We start from the raw sequence: 19269 nt of genomic DNA, 5'->3' as shown, positions 1-19269 counted from the left end.
CAAGTGCCAATTTCAGTAGGTTTCCACGCCTCTGAAACTGAAGAGCTGGCATTAGGCAACCAGCTGCCTATATAAAGTACTACTTACACATTAGTCCTCAAAACATCTCCCACGTCCTTCTGAGTGCCTCCAACATCACTTCTATGACTTGAGACCATGGCCTTGTATTCCTTCTTCTATGCAAATACCTGCTCTGTAAAGCAATAGCTATGTGCTTCTCAAATCTTCAAAGAGTGGTTTGGGTTGGAAATTACCTCAAAGATCACTGTGTTCCAACCCACCTTCCACAAACAGGGACACCTTTTATTGGGCCAGGTTGCTCAAAGCTCCATCCAACCTGGCCTTGGACATTGCAAGGGACAGGACATGTGCAAATTCTCTGGGCTACTGATTCCAGTGCCTCACTACCCTCACAAGTAAGAATTTCTTCCTAATATTCAATCTAAACATACCCTCTTGCAGTTTAAAGCCATGATTCCTTGTCCCATTAAAGCACACCCTTGTCAAAGGTCCCATTCCAGTTTTCTTGTAGGCACTCTTTAGGTACTGGAAGGCTGCTCTAAGGTCTCAACACAGCCTTCTTCTCCTCAGCCTGAACAACCTCAACTCTATCATCAGCTTTTCAACACAGGAGACATGCGCCAGCCCTCTAATCAGCTTCACTATATATATATATATATGTTTATATATAGACTCCACTTTTACCTGGGAGTGTTGTGGGAATGAAACAACAAACATGATTAATATTTTGTTAAACTGTGCATGTAAGCTGAAGGCAATGGCATCACTGTTGAACAGTGCTAATGGCTCCTACTACTTGATTGTGCTCCAACTTGCAGAAAGCTGACAACTGTGCAGGTGCTTGAAGCTATGGCTTTATTAAAAGAAATGCATCTGCCATTTCCTCCAAAATGTAGCAAACCTGCCCTATTTCCTGATATTTTGAAAGTGACTAAAATATTACTCAAAAGTGTGTTCACTCTCTGCATTCACAGAGAATTACAATAATATGCTCAGCACGGGACCACAAAGTAAACACAAGAGTTACTAAAACACTGCCAATTTAGTACAAAATTCCATATCATGCATCTGAGTATCAGTTTTGTAATTAGCAACACCTACACTACTCAAAAGACAGAAGTGCAATAAACACTAGCTACAAGTAGCAACCTACTTGACTATTTTAGTTAAGGAGCACAGCCACAGTTAGCTGATATACTCTGATCATTAGTGCATTTCAACAGAAACATGCAGAAGTATTTAATAGTTAGTAAGGAGTGATAACATTCTATATTATACTATATTATTCTATATTATACTATTCTGCAGGAATAGTATAATATGTAAGCCATGAACTCTGAAACAGTACCATTTTGCCAAGTCTCAGTATTCATGCTTTGTGTCATCTGATCATGGACAATTTCCAAAGTCTTACCTTAAATGCAGTATAAAAATAGAATTTCTTCCAGATCTTTGTCTTTCTGATTAAGATACCCTTTAGAGACTCTGCCTTGTATATTGGGGTGAATAAGGCAAAACAGGCTGTGAGTCTGAAAATAGTAATATGGATGAATTGACCAACTTCTCTCCTAGTTCAATACAATATTCAATAAAATCTCTAGCTCAAACACTTAAGAGTAACAGCTAAATTGAAACTAATAAACTCTGTGAACCACTGGAAGAGGCCAAGCTAGACAGAAAGTTCCTATTTGTCTATGGCAATGCTGCCAAACATCAAGTGACTGCTTTTCACTTAATGAAAGTATACAGTGATCTAGGATACCAACCATTCGATGGCCACTACTTCCCAAAAAACTCCCACTTTCAATACGTACCAGCTTTACAGATGTCATGTCAGCAAATCCATTTCCAAACCAGGAATACATAAACCATGTGACAGGAGAACCTGCATACAATCACGTGTATGTAAGCATGTTTAAGTGCAGAGAGAATGGAGAAGTCTGGCATACTAATGCAATTGTTTACAGTAATACATCCACATCCTGGATGCAAAGGAAGACTAAAAGCTGAGATTCTGACTTATCTTAAAGCACAGAAATCGTGACAAAGAAGTCTGTTACTGGCCACTACAGATTTCTTTAAAAACACAAGCAGGAACACAACTAATCTCTCTTGGTTACAAGAAAGAAACAAAGTTGCATTTCTCCCAAACCCATGAGAAGAGCCATCACAATTACACCGACCACACCTTCACAGACCAGAATACTGTTTCTGCAGCAAGACTCTGCCTCAAGTATTGTCTGTTCTGGAGCCTGTCCACATGTAGGATCCAAGATGACAGTTCACTTCCCTCTTTATGCAGGCTTGTGAAAAGAAACTAGTCTCAGAAAAGCTGAGATTTAGTTTCACTCCCCAGCATCCTGCTTACCCTTCCCAGTAACTTCAAATGCTCTACAAATCACTTTGTTTTACCTCAAGGTTCAGAACACCAAAGGCAAATGAGAGACAAGACATATTGATAACTATAATGTTCTAAAACTTAATTTTTGACACTAAAAAAGAGTATCTTTCCTTTCTTAGATTAAATGTTTATTCAATGAGCATACCTTTCTTATTCCAAGCCCACTCAATAGGCATATTCTAATTAACTACTGCTTAATACCAAAAATAGTCAACAAGAGTGACTACGTTAAAACTATTTTATTTAGTAGCCAGTAGACCCTTGAGGAGCTCTAGCTGTAACTGCTGTTCAGACATAGTACGAAACATTGACCAGCCACCCTTTAAAATGACTCCTCAACCAGCTTTCATTTGTCTAGTCATCCTCCCATTGAGACTGTAAATAGGAGTATGCTGAGGGACATCAAAACATCTTGCAAAGTTAAAAAAAAAAAAAAAAAAAATCTCTAAAGTTCTATCCTCAGCTGAAGACCTAGTAATTTGACAGAAGGCAGTCAGGTCAGTCAAGCACAACTGACCCCCAATAAAGTCAAGCAGACTGAAAACAGTCATCTTTTTCAAAAATGTTTTTCTATAGATTTATATAAACTACTTCTTGATAGTGCTATCCAAATAAAGCAGTATTTAACATTTTTATTAAGTGAAACAGAATGCTTTCTTTATTATATAACATAGAAAGGATGCCTGAAACAGTGAACAGGAACCATCTCTATGCTTCAACAATTTTCAGAATTCAAATGTTCCGAAGCCTAAATGCCTAAATACAAGTACTCTGTGCATTAAAAAAAGAAAAAAAAAAAAAAAAAAAAAGCAGGTCTCGACACATCAAACACAGACATCAAGCAATTCAGTTTTTTGGCTAGTTTTCAAAGTATCTGGCTACAAGGCAGTAAACAGCAGAGGTTATAAAAGGGAAAATTTGGTCTTTGTAACACTATCTAAAATTTATTACAGAAACATATGGCTGAGAAAGAGAAAGAAGTGGAAAAGAACAACAAATGACCAAGAAAACTCAAACATGTTTCATTATGAACATTGTAAAGAATTTCTAGACTTCAGATTGCTTCCATCTTTTCAGACAGCTTGAATTTCTTCCCAACCTTATTGCAAGAGACCACCAAAACTGAACGAATACAGAAACTCCTGGACACGTAATCAGCCGCTGCCTGACAAACAACTGCAAACTCTATTCTTTACTAGTGATGACATTACTCATGTTTCACCCAAAATAGTTCAGTCCCTCTGCAGTTCATCAAAACCTAGGCTTGAAACAGGCAGTGGGTAAGATACTCTAACTGCACATTAAGCGGTGACAAACACCACAGCGGATGAGCTGAGGCAGTCCTCCTACCCCTATGGAAATCTGCAAATGTGACAAAAAGCACAGAAAAACAGCTTGACTTGCTCACAGACATTCTGACAAACTCCTTACCATGACCTTTGCTATGCAAAGTTTTGGTTTCTGTTGCTTTCTCATGTACCTACAGATATTCTTGTCAGCAAGTGCTGGTATTTAATTAAACCGGAATGACTACTATGAAGGGAGTCATATAAACATCTGTTGCAGGCTATGCATTTGGGGAAAATCCAAAAGAGGGAATGGACCTTTTTAATTTAGTTATAATAGATGTTTCAATGTCAACATTTAATTCCATGCTCTTTTACTTTAGGACTGCAACCTGACTGGTGACACTGCTAACACTGTCATAGTTATGTGACTTCTCTATGGTCTTCATCAGCAGTAACATTCCAAGTAAATACAGAACTTCCATTCACAAGATAGGTCATCAGGCGTCAAAACCACCAGTGTCAAGAACCTCATTTGAAACACCTCAGCGTGCAGTCTTACAGTAAGTGAGGCTATGCTGAACTGATAACTGCTGTAAGCCCACCTCCTGGCACGGGTAGTTTCAAACCCAACTTTGGCACCAGTAGTTGCTCTCACATCCTCATGAAGCAAGCTGATTCAAGAAGACAAACTAGAAGAAAACTCATTTTACCAATATGTACCCAACATATGCACAATACCCAACTCTTACCACAAGATGAGGCACAACCAAGTATCAACATGAGAAGAAAGAGGATCCTACACGTGGTCAGAAGGAGAAAACTGCAGAAATACAACAGCACTAACATACTTAGGTAACTATACAAGAACTTCTTCCTTAACGAAAGTCAGGATTATGAATGGGTTCCAGAAGCAAATGCCTGAGTGTGCACAAAAGCCTAGCAAAGACTCTTTTCTGTACTGTATAAACACTGAAAAGTGATGAAAAAAACCAAATTATTTCAAGGACCTTTCACCTTTAAAAAGAGGAACACCAGATATTCACGAACTGGGCAGCATGCAGCAAAAACATGTTTGGGTAGAGGGTAAGAACTTCCCCTAATGAGAGACAAAACCAAAGCTTATTATGTACAGTAAGCGACTCAGCTTGCAAGAAGGTGCTATACCCACTGTTTTTTAAACAGCTACAAAAACGTAACAGCAGTACCTGGCTGACAAAGAAGTTGAAGTATCTAGTGCCCAGCACTCTCACCAATGTAGCATAAAATTTAATGACTAGAAACCAACACAAAAGAATGAACTCTCCTGTCTATAGAATTTTGAAGATGCTACCTTTTGGCAGTTGGACCTAATAAGCTTTATTGCTTTTTATCCCCTCTTAATGTAAAAATTAATCTGGGGTCATATCAGCTCACTCTTACTTTCCTTCTCTGAATAAAGAAGTTCAAAATACATCTTCTCAGTCATCCAAAGACCTGACAAGAATCTTTGCTTCTTCAGCAACAGTGAGGCAGGTCTACCAATTCCATGACACCTTAAATCCATAAAGCACTAAGTTTCCCACTATCTGAAGAACTTCTTATACAATTCAGGGCAAATAAACCCAATAACACACACAGTTCAGGAAAAAGCACTATAGACTAAATCTTCTCTCATTATGCCCAGTCCTTCTCAAGAGTGGATTCAACAGGAGAAAATAAGCCTAAAGAAACCAAACACAAACAAAAATAAGGACAGAGAAAGAATAGCAAATCCCCATCTCATCCAGCAGTGTCAGGGGTCAATTTTTACTTGTTGGGTTTTACTCATGCCAGTATCAAAAAGAGTCAGGATACTGCTGAAAGGCAAGCAGAGGTAGTGGCAGGCAGAACTTGGTAATAAAAGGCAGTGCAGTGTACGTGCTGATAAAAATCTTTAAAATGAGGTACAGACAAATGAACAAAAAACAGATCCCCGTGACGAGAGTGAGAAGGAATACTCCTCAATGAATTCTGTGTTCTGCCTACCCAAGTATTCTCTGGATTAGCTGAAGTTATCAGTGAATTTATGCAATAAATTCTTCAGAAAGCACTGCAGTTTTCTTCCCTACTAAGAACACTACTTTTCATGTTCTCTCCTCATTTATTTCAGGTTCTCCGTTACAGTAACAGCATCAGACTTCGACTCAGGGAAAGGAGATGATAAACACTGACCGGAAAGAAACCAACTTGAACAAATGAACTGTGCAGAAGAAAGGCTGCTCACAGGTAGACCTGGTTCACCACTTATTGTACTAGCAGTACCTTAAGATGCTGACTACTAAAAAGAAGATAAATAGCAGAAAAGGATGATGGTGTTTCCAACACAGTGTTCTAGGACCATGACTTGACTTTAGAAAAAGGCTTTAAGCACAAATCTGAAAACTCATGACAGATCTAAGCTGTCACATGTACATAGTATGCAAGGGCTTGTTTTAATCAGTACTTCAATAAACAAACAAACAAGACCTTTGGATGAAGCGACAATAGGGAGAGACCTATTAACAAGTTTTCCACATTGACTTCCTGTTCTTTGCGAAACTTGACAACATAATCAGGTTTCAAGTCTCGACAAAACTTAAGACACCTTTCCAAAAAATTTGCTACTTCAGTTAATGACATTGCTGCCCCAAGTTTTTGCTTATACAAAACACATCTGAATCTGCTAAGCCTGAACGAAACAGAACAGTGAAAAAAGATGACTTACAGCAGTAACTGAGCCCTACATTCCCACTCTACATATTCAGAAAGACAGAAAACTTCAGGCTGAAAATAGTGTGGTTCTTAAATACATCTGTGAATATATGGTATTTTTCAAGGAATTGTTTTTTCCAAATATGAATTAATAAAGTACAATTGCAGAGTACCTTCCATAGTGACATTTTTCTAACCATGTTAAATTCTGTTTCCTGCCATTGGCAACAGCAGCACACAAGCTAATTCCAAGAATCCTGAACTGCACTGGAATTGTATTTCTTCCCCTCTGACTCCAGAAGTACAGAACTTCATGTTTCACTTCATGTTAAAAATCATGAGAAACTGTTTCAACAGTTTGTAATGTTATCCCAGTCGCTCCAAAATTCAGATATGCTAAGTTGATAGCATTCCTTTTTTTCTTTAAATTAAAATAATACTGTAACAATAGTCAAAATCACAAAGTAAGCTGTTTTATTTAACAACAGCTACTATACTTGAGTTCATTAAATATTTTAGAGAAGTTCTTTGGCCTAGAATTCCCTGTGTTTGGTATGTTCTAGTTAAGAAATTGAGATGTCATCCAATTTGATTTAAAGTTACAAATTAGCCATCAATTTTCAACAGCTCTTAACCTCCATTATTTTCACACTCAAATATTCTAAGACATAATAGTACAGACATAGTTCAGCATAAGACAAACCAAAGGCCAAAAAAAAAGTAAAATACATTTATTGTTTACTATGATATAAAATTAAGATATGAAACACCTGTATTGGCACTACAGTAGTCCTAAGTATCCTCTCCTTCCACATCACAAGCCTAATTACTGTTTCAATTTTAAAACACAGGAAAATGTTAAACTATCACTTCTACCACTTATGGAAAACAGATGAGCTCTTAAGGCCTGACTGCAGAGGAGACTGCACAGCTATTTGACTCTAGCAAACACTGTGAAACATCTCTTTCCAATGTAATCATCCACAAAAGTGGTATTCTTGTCTTTTCCCTGATCCCAACAATTTGCTTGTAAGAGATAGACACATTGAACTGCTTCCAGTTTCTTCACACTGCAAGAGATGCACAGAATCTAAAAGATGGAAGGTTGGAAAACCTCACACAAAGCAAACAACTCCTATTATTAATGCATTTTTTTTAAACGACTGGATGCTTATGAACTAGAGGTCATCTTTTGAACAGCAGTTCGAATTGCAGTGCACTTACAGAGGATTTACAGAACAGGTTTCTCACTCCCCTCTTCCTCCTAGCATTAGCTATTGTTTTCACAACATTATTTTCATCTTGTTTATGCATAAAACATCTATTATTTGAAGTCTTGTGCACAACCCGCTACTCGTTTAGATAACTACTCCTCAGAGTAACATAATGAGACATAACCTAGACTTTGGATGAGTCCAATAAATTCATCCACCAGCATAAGCAATCAGCAAAGAGAAGAACAGGAAAGACATTATCTTAGAGAAAAGGAAAAGTAAAACAAAAAAGCTCTTGCAGTAATATGTCCCCTGGAAAAGTGATAAAGGCACAGAAAACATACAAGCTAGCAAAAGGATAAACATCCCATCTGAGGAGTCCATTGGATACATGTATAGGCAGTAGTCCCTCAATTACTGAATAACACTCACTGAGTGTAAATCCCACCTGTAATTAAACATTGTTAATAACCTCCTTAGAGGCGCCACTTCAGTTCTTACTGACAACACCCAAAGTGAGGCATTTGTGAGCCTTAACAGCTGTACTGTGCACTGGGGCTCTCTTGAGCTAGATGGAGCTGCTTTACTTTCCAAGTTGAGGGACTGAACACTACCTGGGGGAGTCAATGGACTACCCCTGCTAGGTCTGAATTCAAGTTCTACAACAGCTGAAATAAAAAAAGAACTTCATGTTTCCTTTGAACAAGAACACTCAAAAAAAAAAAACCTACCCTTTTAGTAAAAAGCCAGATATAAGCAATTTTTATCAAACGCTCCAGAGAACTAAGCTTCATGTCAGACACCAGAAACCAGTGCCTGCAACTAGTACCATATTTGAAGAGAAGTCTTATGCACAAGCTGGTATGCAGAGTACCTTTTGACCAGGATAAGGTTTTCCTGTTGGGAACAGAACAAGTAGTACAGACATATTTTACTACTATACTAGATAAAGAGAGCAGGAGAAGAAAGGACACAGAAAAAACCTGAGTAACATCTGCGCTATATTCACCTTTCATACCTTTACAGCTCTCTGAAAGCAGTGCTTTGAGTATAGACCACTTCAACAGATGCAAAAGGAACAATTTCTTCAGTTTTATGCACTGAAGACAGAACTCTCAGAACAGCCCACAGTACCACAGCATTTCAGTACAGTACTTCTCATATGAAAAGTTTCAAAGCACATGACAATTTCAGCAGTTTTTCAAGGTCACAAGGGCAATCACTAACACAAGTCCCTGCCCCCTCCAACTGCTAATCCACCACCATCTAAATCCATTCTAGCTGTACTCCAGAGACTTATGCAATGTGAAAACCCTCATTCACTTCTCTCCTAGAATCCTGGTCCAAAACTACTATATGAGGTACCATATATACAGCTGCAATATACAAAGGCAACTTTACACCTGTCAATGTTTATTTGGATGTGGTTTAACAAGCATGTTGAATACAATTCAGAATTTCATCTAACTTACAAAGAAAAGACTTCCAGCATCCCTTAAAAAGTTGCCATGAAGAACACAATTTCCTATTTCTAGATATGTTCCCTGAAATGTTGAGGGGAATACACTTTTCATTATTTTGGAAGAAACTTCAAACAGTGGTAATTATTTAAAACAAAAAAAAAACAAAAAAAAAAACAAAAAACAGACAACCAACCACACACACAAACAGTAAAACAAGACATAGCATTAGTGGAAAATAAAATAAAACCCCAGCAAGCCAAGTTACAGTGCGTGTTGTCTGTGTCCCCACAGTTTCACTCAAACACAACTCAAAAGTTTACACAAGGATAAACATTTCAGAAATAATCAGGTCCTACGAGTTTTGTGGAAATAAACAGTCACATCAAGGAGAGACATCCAAACCAGTGCCCCTTGAGGACAAGTGCAGCAGAAGCTCAGCTGTGTTACCAAAACCATCATCCCATACAGGACAGATCTTGCCTCAAACAAATGAGAATACTTACAGAACTCACAGTACCCTATGCCCAACCACAAGACACAAAGCCACAGGAAGTCAGGCTTCATAACTTGCTGCTCACATAGATAGTTTCATTCTTGATTAACTGAAGTAAAACCATGAAAGATCTACTCTCCAGAATTCGTTGTAGTTTTAACACCAGTCATTTTCACACAAAATTTCAAAACTAGGGACAAAAATTTGGGAACAGATATTTAGTTACCAGTCATGATAAACAAGCAATCCTTAGAGAGCAGCAGGACAATTTCTGCAGGCCTGGCAACACTTAGGAAGCAGTAGAGGGTAGAACCCAGTCCCCTGCATAGCTCAGCACCCTCTGCAGTGCTCTAACGTGCCTTTTAATGGGCACAGCTGTACTGGCACGTCCGTTTGAATTAGGAGCATGCTTTTGAAGTAAATCTGTCACCCACTTCCTGTATTTTAGTTCACATCTCATAGAAGTTTCTGAACAAATGATCTAAACATCTCCAAGACTGACCTACCTCAAAACTCTGGGAAAGCTTGGAACATACTCAGTCCACAGAACCAGACTACAATTAGTCTAAAATAAATCCCACGAAGTACACACACTGGGGACACAGAGTCTGTCTAACTTACAGCTTCACTCTACAACCTCCTTCAACTGCAGCATACTGCTTGCTAATGTAAATATTATCAGTGTGGCAGGTACTGTCCATTCATTTATGAGAACCTCAAGCAGCAGGAAGTAAACCCACAGACTTAAGCTGCCAACACATACCTTAAAAACCCTAGAAAGGAAGCCCGCACAGGATGCTCCTTTTTCTGGAGTAATGATAGCAGCAGTGTATCACCACTCATCCACTGTTGTTTCTACCCCTTTACAGGTTAGGAGTTTCAAAAGCTAGTGGGATACTCTAGAAAAGTTTTCTGAATAAAGAAAAAGATAGCCCACCAAAGATCTACATATTTCACGCATCACTTACAATTACTGTTTTACAAAACTTTTCAAATAACATTGGAAAAACAACTCAATCAATGGCTCCACTGGAGGTGGTGATAGGAAAGGAAAAGCAGCACGTACTCAATAATGCTTTTTATGACTTGCACATCAGCTTAACCAACAAAGCCACCCAGAACTGTTTTATTTTTCTTTTTGAATAAGCTGACCAACATAATGTTCATTGTTCCACTTGAATCAAAACATCAGTTCTTTATAAATACTTCCATAACTGAGATGTTCTCTCCTGTTACCAATTTTTCTTTTTCTATAAAATTTTAAATAGAAGATAACGAGTTTTAAACATATACCTGCCTTTAGCAGGACCAACAAGCTGCTGAGAACAGACCAAAGCAGTATTGCATGACAAACTTACAATAATGTGCTACCTCCTCTGCTCAACATGCTAACAATGCAGAGCCATGTTTGCTCTACATTCAGTAAAGGTCAAGTTCCTATACTGGGGTGCAGACACAAAAGTAGGATTACTGAAGATGACATTTTCTGTTAACATGCTAATCCCATGAAAACTGAAAGAACTAATGACGCTTTCCTTTGTGATTTAACTGGAAGTCTGTGGTTCTTGACATGTCATTACCATACTCACTAAAAAGCCATTTTATATTCTCCAGCAGCCCAGTCTGAAACATCCTTAAGTGATGTTTTTCTTATCTGCTTCACATTAACTCTTGTGAAAACAGACTTAAGCACCTAGTTGTACTATTTGTTTGAAAGAAAATTCAATTAATAAAGTTATTTCCCATCGAAGATGAACAGAATCTACCCCAGGAGATAGTAACATAGTGACATCATAAAATGACACACTGAGGTAATGTTAATGAGAAACTAATGGTGCACAGGGAAAAAAGAATGGTGGATAACATTTTCATAGCAGAACAAAAATACCTGGGCCTGAGTAATTTCCTTCAAAATTATAAGAAAGGCTGCTGTCTGCTGAGACACTGAATTTTCCCTTCTGTCATCATTCTCTACATTAAAACATCTTTGTGCTTTCCCTCCCAACACAGGGTTTTCCAAGAGCCAGAAGACTAATTTAACCTACACTCACTGGCAACCCTTATGTTTCAACATGCCAATAATGTCTCAAGAAACTGAGATGAGCTGAACTGCTCATCTCTAGAAACTAGAGATGAGCTACCCAGCTCAGTAATTTCTTACCATCTTCATGAAGATTTTCAGACCAGTTTTCATCTGGAGTGACACTCAAATTCTTCCAAATATTTATCTGACTTTATCATATGATACAAATATAAATTTGTACAAGGCTTGAGCAAATTATAAGCAGTTTGAATAAAGTTTCCCACACTAGACATCTGGCTAAGGCTGAAAAACATCATGCAAACAGCTAAGGAGTTTGCAAAGTTGTCTGTTAAGTAAAAGCAGTACTGATAATCTTTCTGGAAACTCTGCATCCTTGTTCTTACATCAGGGATCATCTTTCAATTTCTCCTTTCTCAGCTTCTCTAGTAAGAAGTCATTCTATTTGGGTGTTTTTGTTTTTTTTTTTTTTATTAAGAAGCTGCAATTACTGGTCTAGATTTTGACATTAAATTCCCTGAACATTTTACGTATACCTGAGATGCTGGAGGTTGGGGCTAAACCTGACTCCTCTAAGATGCATAAAACATTTATGCTGTATTCACACCGCTAACAGACAGTGAGAAAGAAGAAGTTAGAATTCACACGCTGTACAGCTATAAGCCAAATCATGAAGACCATCAAGCATAAACTGAAGCACAGAAATAAAAAAGTAACACACAAGAAAAGAACCAAGACAGCAAAAGTTTTGTTTTCAACTATTTTCCAAAGAAATTATCACTGCTCTCCTCCAATTTACTGAGAAGAACAATACTCAGATTGAATCACTCCAGTTGCTAAAAGGCCCAATATCTGAAGAATGCTTCTTTTCCACAGAGCAGGGAAGTGCAGCACTGAATTCAGAGAGATCAGTGGACAAGTGACAAGAACTAAAAAAACAAGCCCCAAACAAAATAGAGCATATTTGATTAAGGTGGTGGGCAGAAAGAATCAATACTAGGAAAGGAAAAAAATACCAGGGGAAAAAAAAAAAACAAACAACAACTATGGATACAAAGATATGCATAGCCTGTTACAGTGATCACTCTCCACAGTTGAAACATGGAGTTTGGAGCTTGGATTCTTTCACCAAGGCTTTCCCATTCACTTGGAAGAGACCATGCTTGTAAAACCCAATGGTTAGCTAATTATCTTCCACTGCTGACTGGAAAAGAAAAGCCATTTCCCACTTCCCAAGCTACAGCTACAGCAGTAAACCTATATGGCAAATTTAAGCATTCCTACTGGACTGATCATGCAAGGCACTACCAAATGATCAATTTTCATTTTCAGTGTTTTTTTTTTTTTAAGAAACCAAAAAAAAAAAACCCACCACCAAAAAAAAAAAACCACAAAAAACAACCTAAGACCAAATCAAGCAACAGAAATCACACTGACAAACCAAGCCCACCCCTGTCCCCTTGAACACTGTGGCAGCAGCACTCAGCAAGGTGTGCTGCAGTCTGCTCCATTCGAGGAGGACATTCAATACTGTACCATGCACAACCCCATCCCTTGATGCAGTCTAAATAAGGCCTGCTCCAAAGAGTAATACAAGTACTTCATAAACACAGATTTTAACATCCACTACTAAGAGCAGATTTTAGTGCTTTTCCCTTTTGTAATATGGAAGCAACAGATTCATGTCAGAAATACTCTCTGCTCTCCACTGGACCCCTGAGAGCAGTAGTTTTTGACAGTGAGCATGTGAAATGATTGTTCAACACACACATTTCGCAGGCTTGAATTTCAATTGTAATAGGTTTTTATTTCTCGAGACAAGTTTACTAAATCAGAAGCACACATTAGTGACTATCATTGGAAAAGCTTAAAAGAGCAATGCACCCCAGACAAGAAGAGAACTGGATTGTCCAGGGTAACTACAAGACTACTCATTTCTTTCTCTTGTTCTTTACATCACTACCTGATCACCTCATGGCTACCACTACAAAAGAAAAATGGGTTCTCAGCACCCTCTATGCAGCCCTCTCCATACTACATTAATTACATTTCCCTCATCCTGATGTTGTATGCCTTAATTAAATCACTGCCCTATGTAACAGCCTCCTTTAAATATCTGCAGAACAGGTAAGGGACTACAAATAACTAGAACATACTATCCCAAACTTTAGAACATGGAATACAAACGTAATTAGTCCTCATTTCCAACTGATCCAAGCAGCCTTCCATTCTAAATGGATCATCTCTTCACAAACCTCTGACCCTCAAGTGTTGATGCACTCTCTCAAACACAAGTCCAGTAGAGAACACTTCATATACCCTGGATATGCAAACTCAGTTAAGTGTTACGGTATAGAAAATGCATGTAATAAATACACATAACGGACGTACTGGAGCCCAAGCCCACACACACACTCACTCTCACACACACGAGCTTGTCTACAACACATTAAATGCTTTTAGTTAGCTGCTGATCTGTCAACACCATGATGAGTGCTAGTTTCAGCAAAAGTTAACCTTTAAAGTTAATGGTCAATTTATCCAGTGAAACAAACAGAACAAAATAAACAAACAAAAAAAAAAGCACTTTACCAGAAACCCCTTGACTGACCTGTAACCTCCTTTAATCCAGTAATATTCATAACAGTACTCAACTGCCTCATCATCTTTATTCACTTTTTTCATTTTCACCAGGTGTCACAACTATAAAATACTTGTCTCCATACTATGAGCAGCAAAGAATCCCCACAGCCTCCAACCTGTACAGGACCCTGGAGCCAGTTCATCATCCCTCCCCCACACCATTTCAACTTTTCATAGCCTCAGCCAAAAACGCCTGCCTCCTTTCTCTATACACAGACTAACCAACTCAGCAGTACGAAAACTCCAGTTTCCCTTTTGCACAAATACCATTCCCCTGATACACACATGTATACATAGCCTAACATAATCTTCACCCTGGGTACAAATTCATCCTTCCCCCCATTTTCAATCATACCCAAATATGCCCCAAGCCCCTTCACTTTCCTATAGTCCACAGTCATCCTTGAAAATTTACCTACAAGAAGACAGTGTTGATGATCTAACAGACAGAAATTTAGAGTGCCTGATACCTGTCAAAAACATATAACTACAGTTCAACAGCTCCCTGGCACACATGCTGACTTTTCTCCAAAAAGTACTACCATGATCCCAACACCTGGCATTTGCTACATGTTTTCCCATTTGTATTCCACGAACCAAACAACAAATATCCAGCCTTTCCATTTCATTACAGGTGAAACATCAACTCACAGCTCCTCTCAGGTTTCCAGGACACAGACCACGTTGCTTGCTACTCTAGCCCATGTCCACACACCAGAGAGCGAGCTCACCGAGCTGGTGACAGCCAAGCATCTCTCTCAGCTCCCAGTGTGAGCAGCAAACAAATCAAAGCACGGCAGTAGGAACACGCATGACTTGCTGTCCACATACCAGCTCATATTACACACGAAGGTCTCGCACATTAAGTCTAACCACACTGGCCACGAAACAAAACAAGTTCAGAACCTTGTAGCAACCTGTTACCACTGTACCTGTAACTTGTACACAAGCTTCCCTACCACCCAAAGCCTCCCTCCTCCATAGCCTCTAGACGCCTGCCAACTTACCACCTTATTTCTCAAAACACACAGAAGTCTGTTTACCGATTACTCCTAAATTCACGGGCCTTCCTGTACCACTACTCCAAAACACGTGTGGTTTCACCCACCACCTGCATCCCCACGGTATAAACACATCTCTCAACCTACCGCAGCACACAAAACGAGACACGTACATATTTTTCTAGCTGCCTCCAACTGAATTCATCAAAATGATGCCCTCCTTCCGAGAGAGGTATTATTGTAAATTATAACAAAAGTATATCCACTGGGTTCGCAGAGCCAGCAAGCTCCAAACTACTAGTAAGAACTGCTTTCAACTCCTTTCGCTTAAAGGCTCCCAGGCACTGCCCATCTGCCTGTGATTTCATCCCCAGCTCGTCACAAGCACCCAGGCCTCGCGGCACCTTCTCCCCCGACACCGGGGCCGTGCCCGCCGCTCGCCACCGTCCCCCACCCGCCCAGCCCGTCGGTAACACGGGCCCGGCCCGACACTCCCCAGGGCCCGGCCAATGCACGTGCGCGAGCCCGCCGGCCGCCCCCCGGCCCGGCTCCGGCCGCAGCCACCGGCACACGCCGGACACCTCCGGCGCCTTCCTCGGTGCCACCCACGCGAGGCCGAGCCCGCCGGCTCCCCAGCCGCAGCGCCGTGCGGGGCCTGGGCCGTGTCAGCGCGGCCCCGGCCCTCTCTTCTCCCGCGGCGGGAGGAAGGCGGCGGCCGGGCCTCGCGGCGCCCGCTCGCTCCCCGGGGGCGCACCCACCGCACGCGATGTTCGCTGCCCCCCCCCCCCCCGGCGCCGCAGCCCCGGCCCTAGCCCCGGCCCGCCTGCTAAGCCCCTTCCCCCGCTCTGCCCCGGCCGCTCTCTCTACCTGTGCGCCCCGCGTCCCCCGGCGCCCGGCGGCGCTGCGGGGCTCAGCGCGGGCGCGGGCGGTGCTGGCTCGCGCTCAGGTGCGCGCCGCCCCGCGCTGGCCGCCGCCGGCCGCCGCCGCCGCCCGGTCGCGCACTCGGAGCGCCGCCAGCAGCGCGGACATGTTGGAGCCGCCGTCCCCCCCCGCCCGCGTCACCGCGCTCGGGAGAGCCGGGCGGGGCCAGGCTCACCCCGCCCGCCCCGGCCCGCCGACCATTGGCCGCCGGCCCCGTCGGCACAGCCCTTCCTCGCTGTCATTGGTAGATGCGTTCGCCGCTCACACGCAGGCCCCGCCGAAAAGCTTTTCTCTGATTGGGTCTCCCTCGTCTGCTTTGGTAACTATTGGCTGCAGCGCTCGTCAGTCAAGACGACAGCGCACGCACTCCGTCTTTCTCCGCACTTTTTTTTTTTCGGCCTCGCAGCCTCGGGCAGGACTGACGGAAGCGGCTGTGAGCGAGCGCCCTCGCCCCTCCCAGCCTCCCTCCCGCCGCCACATCCCCTCCCTCCCGGCGGCACGCTTTGCCTGCAGGCCATTGGCTCCGAGCGCCGCCACTCCCGCAGCCTCTCTCGCCCCGGCCGCCGCTTCGCCAAGGGGGCGTGAACCGACCCGCGGGTGCCTTCTCCTGATTGGCCGCCGCCCCTGCCAATCAAGCGCGGCCGGCGGGGCAGCCGAGCGCGGTCCGGCCCGCGCGCCGAGCCGCTCCGCACGGCGATTGGTCGCGGGGCGGGCGAGAGGCGCGCGACCTCCCCCGTGCCCCACGGGGGGCAGTGGGGAGTACCCGTATGTGCGCGCGATTACGTCACCGCCAGCCAATCAGGGCGCGCGGGGGCAGGTGTCCCGCCCGAGGGGGCGGGGCCTAGCACCCCCGGCGGGACCCGCAGCGTCTCGCACGGCGCCGCTCGGGGACGGCGGGGCTGCTGCTGTTACGGCACCAAAGAGCGAGACTGGAGGTTTCTCGGTCCTCTGCGTTCCCATCTGCCCGCGGGCCTCGAGCGCCGTGTCCCGGCTCAGGGGACGGAGGGTCCGCGGCCCCGCTCGGGTGCCTGAGTGAGGCGTCTCGGGGTCGCCCTTGGTACCCCACCGAGCCCTGCTGACACCGGGGCCGCCTGCAGAGTAGAATCATTGAAACACAGAATCGATCAGGTTGGAAAAGACTCCTGAGTTCATCGAGTCCAACCGGTGACCGAACGCCACCATGTAACTAGACCGTGGCACCGGGTGCCACATCCAATGTTTCCTTAAACACCTCCAGGGATGGTGACTACACCATCTCCCTGGGTAGCCCATTCCAATTTCTACCCTCCCCTTCTGTGAAGAAATTCTTCCTGATGCCCAGCCTAAACCTCCCCTGACAAAGCTTGGGGCTAATTCCTCTCGTCCTGTCACTACTTGCCTGGGAAAAGACGCCGACCCCCACAACCTCCCTTCGGTGCTTGTCGAAGGTGATAAGGTCACCCCTAAATCTCCTCTTAGCCCTGAGTCACGGCAGGTGGGAAGTGCGGCAATGGGCAGCTGCTCGCGCCGCCGGCCGCTCCGGCTGCACCGACAGCCTCGCCGCGGGAGGCCGTCATGAGCACCCTGCGTGGGCTCGCCTGCCCTTCGGCCTCTTTCTTGCCCCAAACCAAAACTGTTTAATCGGGAAAGAATATGAAAATCTGTCTGATCCCTCGTAATCCCGTGCTATTCCCACCTTTCTCAGTCAATGGCTGGCTGAAGCCAGCTGCGGTTCACCTCTCTGTAGACGGACCCTCTCCTGTCCCTAGAGCTCCGTATGGCGGTTCAGCTGCTGCAGTCATACCCTTTAGGCTTTCCTGGAAAGCTGGAAGGGATGTCCTTGCCTTACATTCTCGAGTACCCAAACTTCAATATGCTGTCTGTAGAAATGGCATGCCTCTTCCCACACCATAGTTCGCTGATGCCCTTGTCACCTTCCTTACGCTGAGGCGTTTCCGCCCCACACACTGAATACATCGAAGTGAGTGAACATCTGTCACAGGCAGGACTTGAGACCACGGCTCAAAACACTGGTTTTTTTTATTTATTCATCTGTTCATTTTCTGGAGTGTTTACAAAAGGAACTGACCCTGAAAAAGATGGGAGCTTTTCTATCTGGAGTTGAAATTTTCTCCCAGTCTTCCACATAGGCATATGATGGGATTCTTTTTCTAGGGCCTCCAGAGTTATGTCCACAGTGCAGAAAATGCTGTGCAGCTTTTACCTCCAAGGTCATGGGCACCCACACCATTCACATTAAGAAATCCCTGCACAGAGCTCTGAAGGTGCTTTTTCGCTCAGGTGACCGATGCAGCCGTGCCTCTATGAACCGATGCTTTGCTCTCTGTGGGTTCAAATGCATCTACTCCACACGGAGAAGATGGGATATTCACCCCTGTGTGCCAGTGCTGCTTCCCAGACCTCCCTACCAGCTGATAGAGCTGAATGAGAATGAAACCTAGATTGCCTCAGCACAGGCACCCGTGAGCCAGTTCAGAAAGAGCCAGAATGCTGAGACTGCGGTTACCCTTCTGTCATAGAAAACTTGCTCACAGACAAGCTAATTTGAGTGCCCAGACCCAGCTGCCAATCAACCTAGTTAACTTTGCAGTGTCCACATGATCTGGGACTCAAGATACTTTTATATAGCTAGGGATCTTTTTTCTTTTTTTTTTCCCCTTTCCTTAGGCTTATATCTCATAGTCATTTAAATATAATTCATGTATTATTAAAACAGTGACAAATCTGGCTTAAAATCGCTGTATCTTAGGGTTGATTAATGCAAAATTTATTTAGCCTAGATATTTCTTGGATTTTTGAAACTGTTTTTATTTCAAGAGATTCACTTGGAATTTTTTGAGAGTTTGGCACTCTTTAAAGTAATGGTATATCTTGCACAGATTTCAGCAGGTATGGAACTGGGCTGTAATTTTATCAGGTCCCCGTTTGCATCCTCTACTTTGTTTCTTGGGCACCTGCCAGAGAGATACCCCGGGTAACATTAGATAATTTTGCTCAGTATGTACATTGTATACTCAGCTACTACTGACTCTTCCCTCTAATTTACTGTAACAGCCACTCTTCCCCCCACTGA

General features: G+C 42.9%; 2 protein-coding genes across 3 annotated transcripts in view; one reads left to right on the top strand and one right to left on the bottom strand.

The window, feature by feature from the left end:
- Nucleotides 1-16207, bottom strand: part of PPM1B (protein phosphatase, Mg2+/Mn2+ dependent 1B) — a 58622-nt gene extending 42415 nt beyond the window's left edge. For both annotated transcript variants that reach the window (XM_053937882.1, XM_053937881.1), the window contains exon 1: nt 16143-16207. The gene's annotated coding sequence lies outside the window, so the exon portion shown is untranslated. The remainder of the gene's footprint in view (nt 1-16142) is intronic.
- Nucleotides 14818-17232, top strand: LOC128785206 (mucin-1-like). Its single transcript, XM_053937504.1, has 2 exons — nt 14818-15044; nt 15609-17232. Exons 1-2 carry the CDS (start codon nt 14818-14820, stop codon nt 17230-17232), a joined length of 1851 nt encoding a protein of 616 aa, XP_053793479.1.
- Nucleotides 17233-19269: the final 2037 nt, after the last annotated feature.

The sequence above is a fragment of the Vidua chalybeata genome, chromosome 3, assembly GCF_026979565.1.
Source record: "Vidua chalybeata isolate OUT-0048 chromosome 3, bVidCha1 merged haplotype, whole genome shotgun sequence".
In the NCBI taxonomy this organism is placed as follows: domain Eukaryota; kingdom Metazoa; phylum Chordata; class Aves; order Passeriformes; family Viduidae; genus Vidua; species Vidua chalybeata.
Note: the sequence above shows the minus strand (reverse complement) of the source record. Positions and strands in the feature narration are given on the sequence as shown.

What these genes read in the sequence shown, in the direction of transcription:
- LOC128785206 (XM_053937504.1), top strand. Translation starts at nt 14,818, where the DNA reads ATGATCCCAACACCTGGCATTTGCTACATGTTTTCCCATTTGTATTCC. An exon ending in CATCTCTCTCAGCTCCCAGT is followed by an intron (nt 15,045 to 15,608) that starts GTGAGCAGCAAA and finishes TTTCGCTTAAAG; the next exon opens with GCTCCCAGGCACTGCCCATC.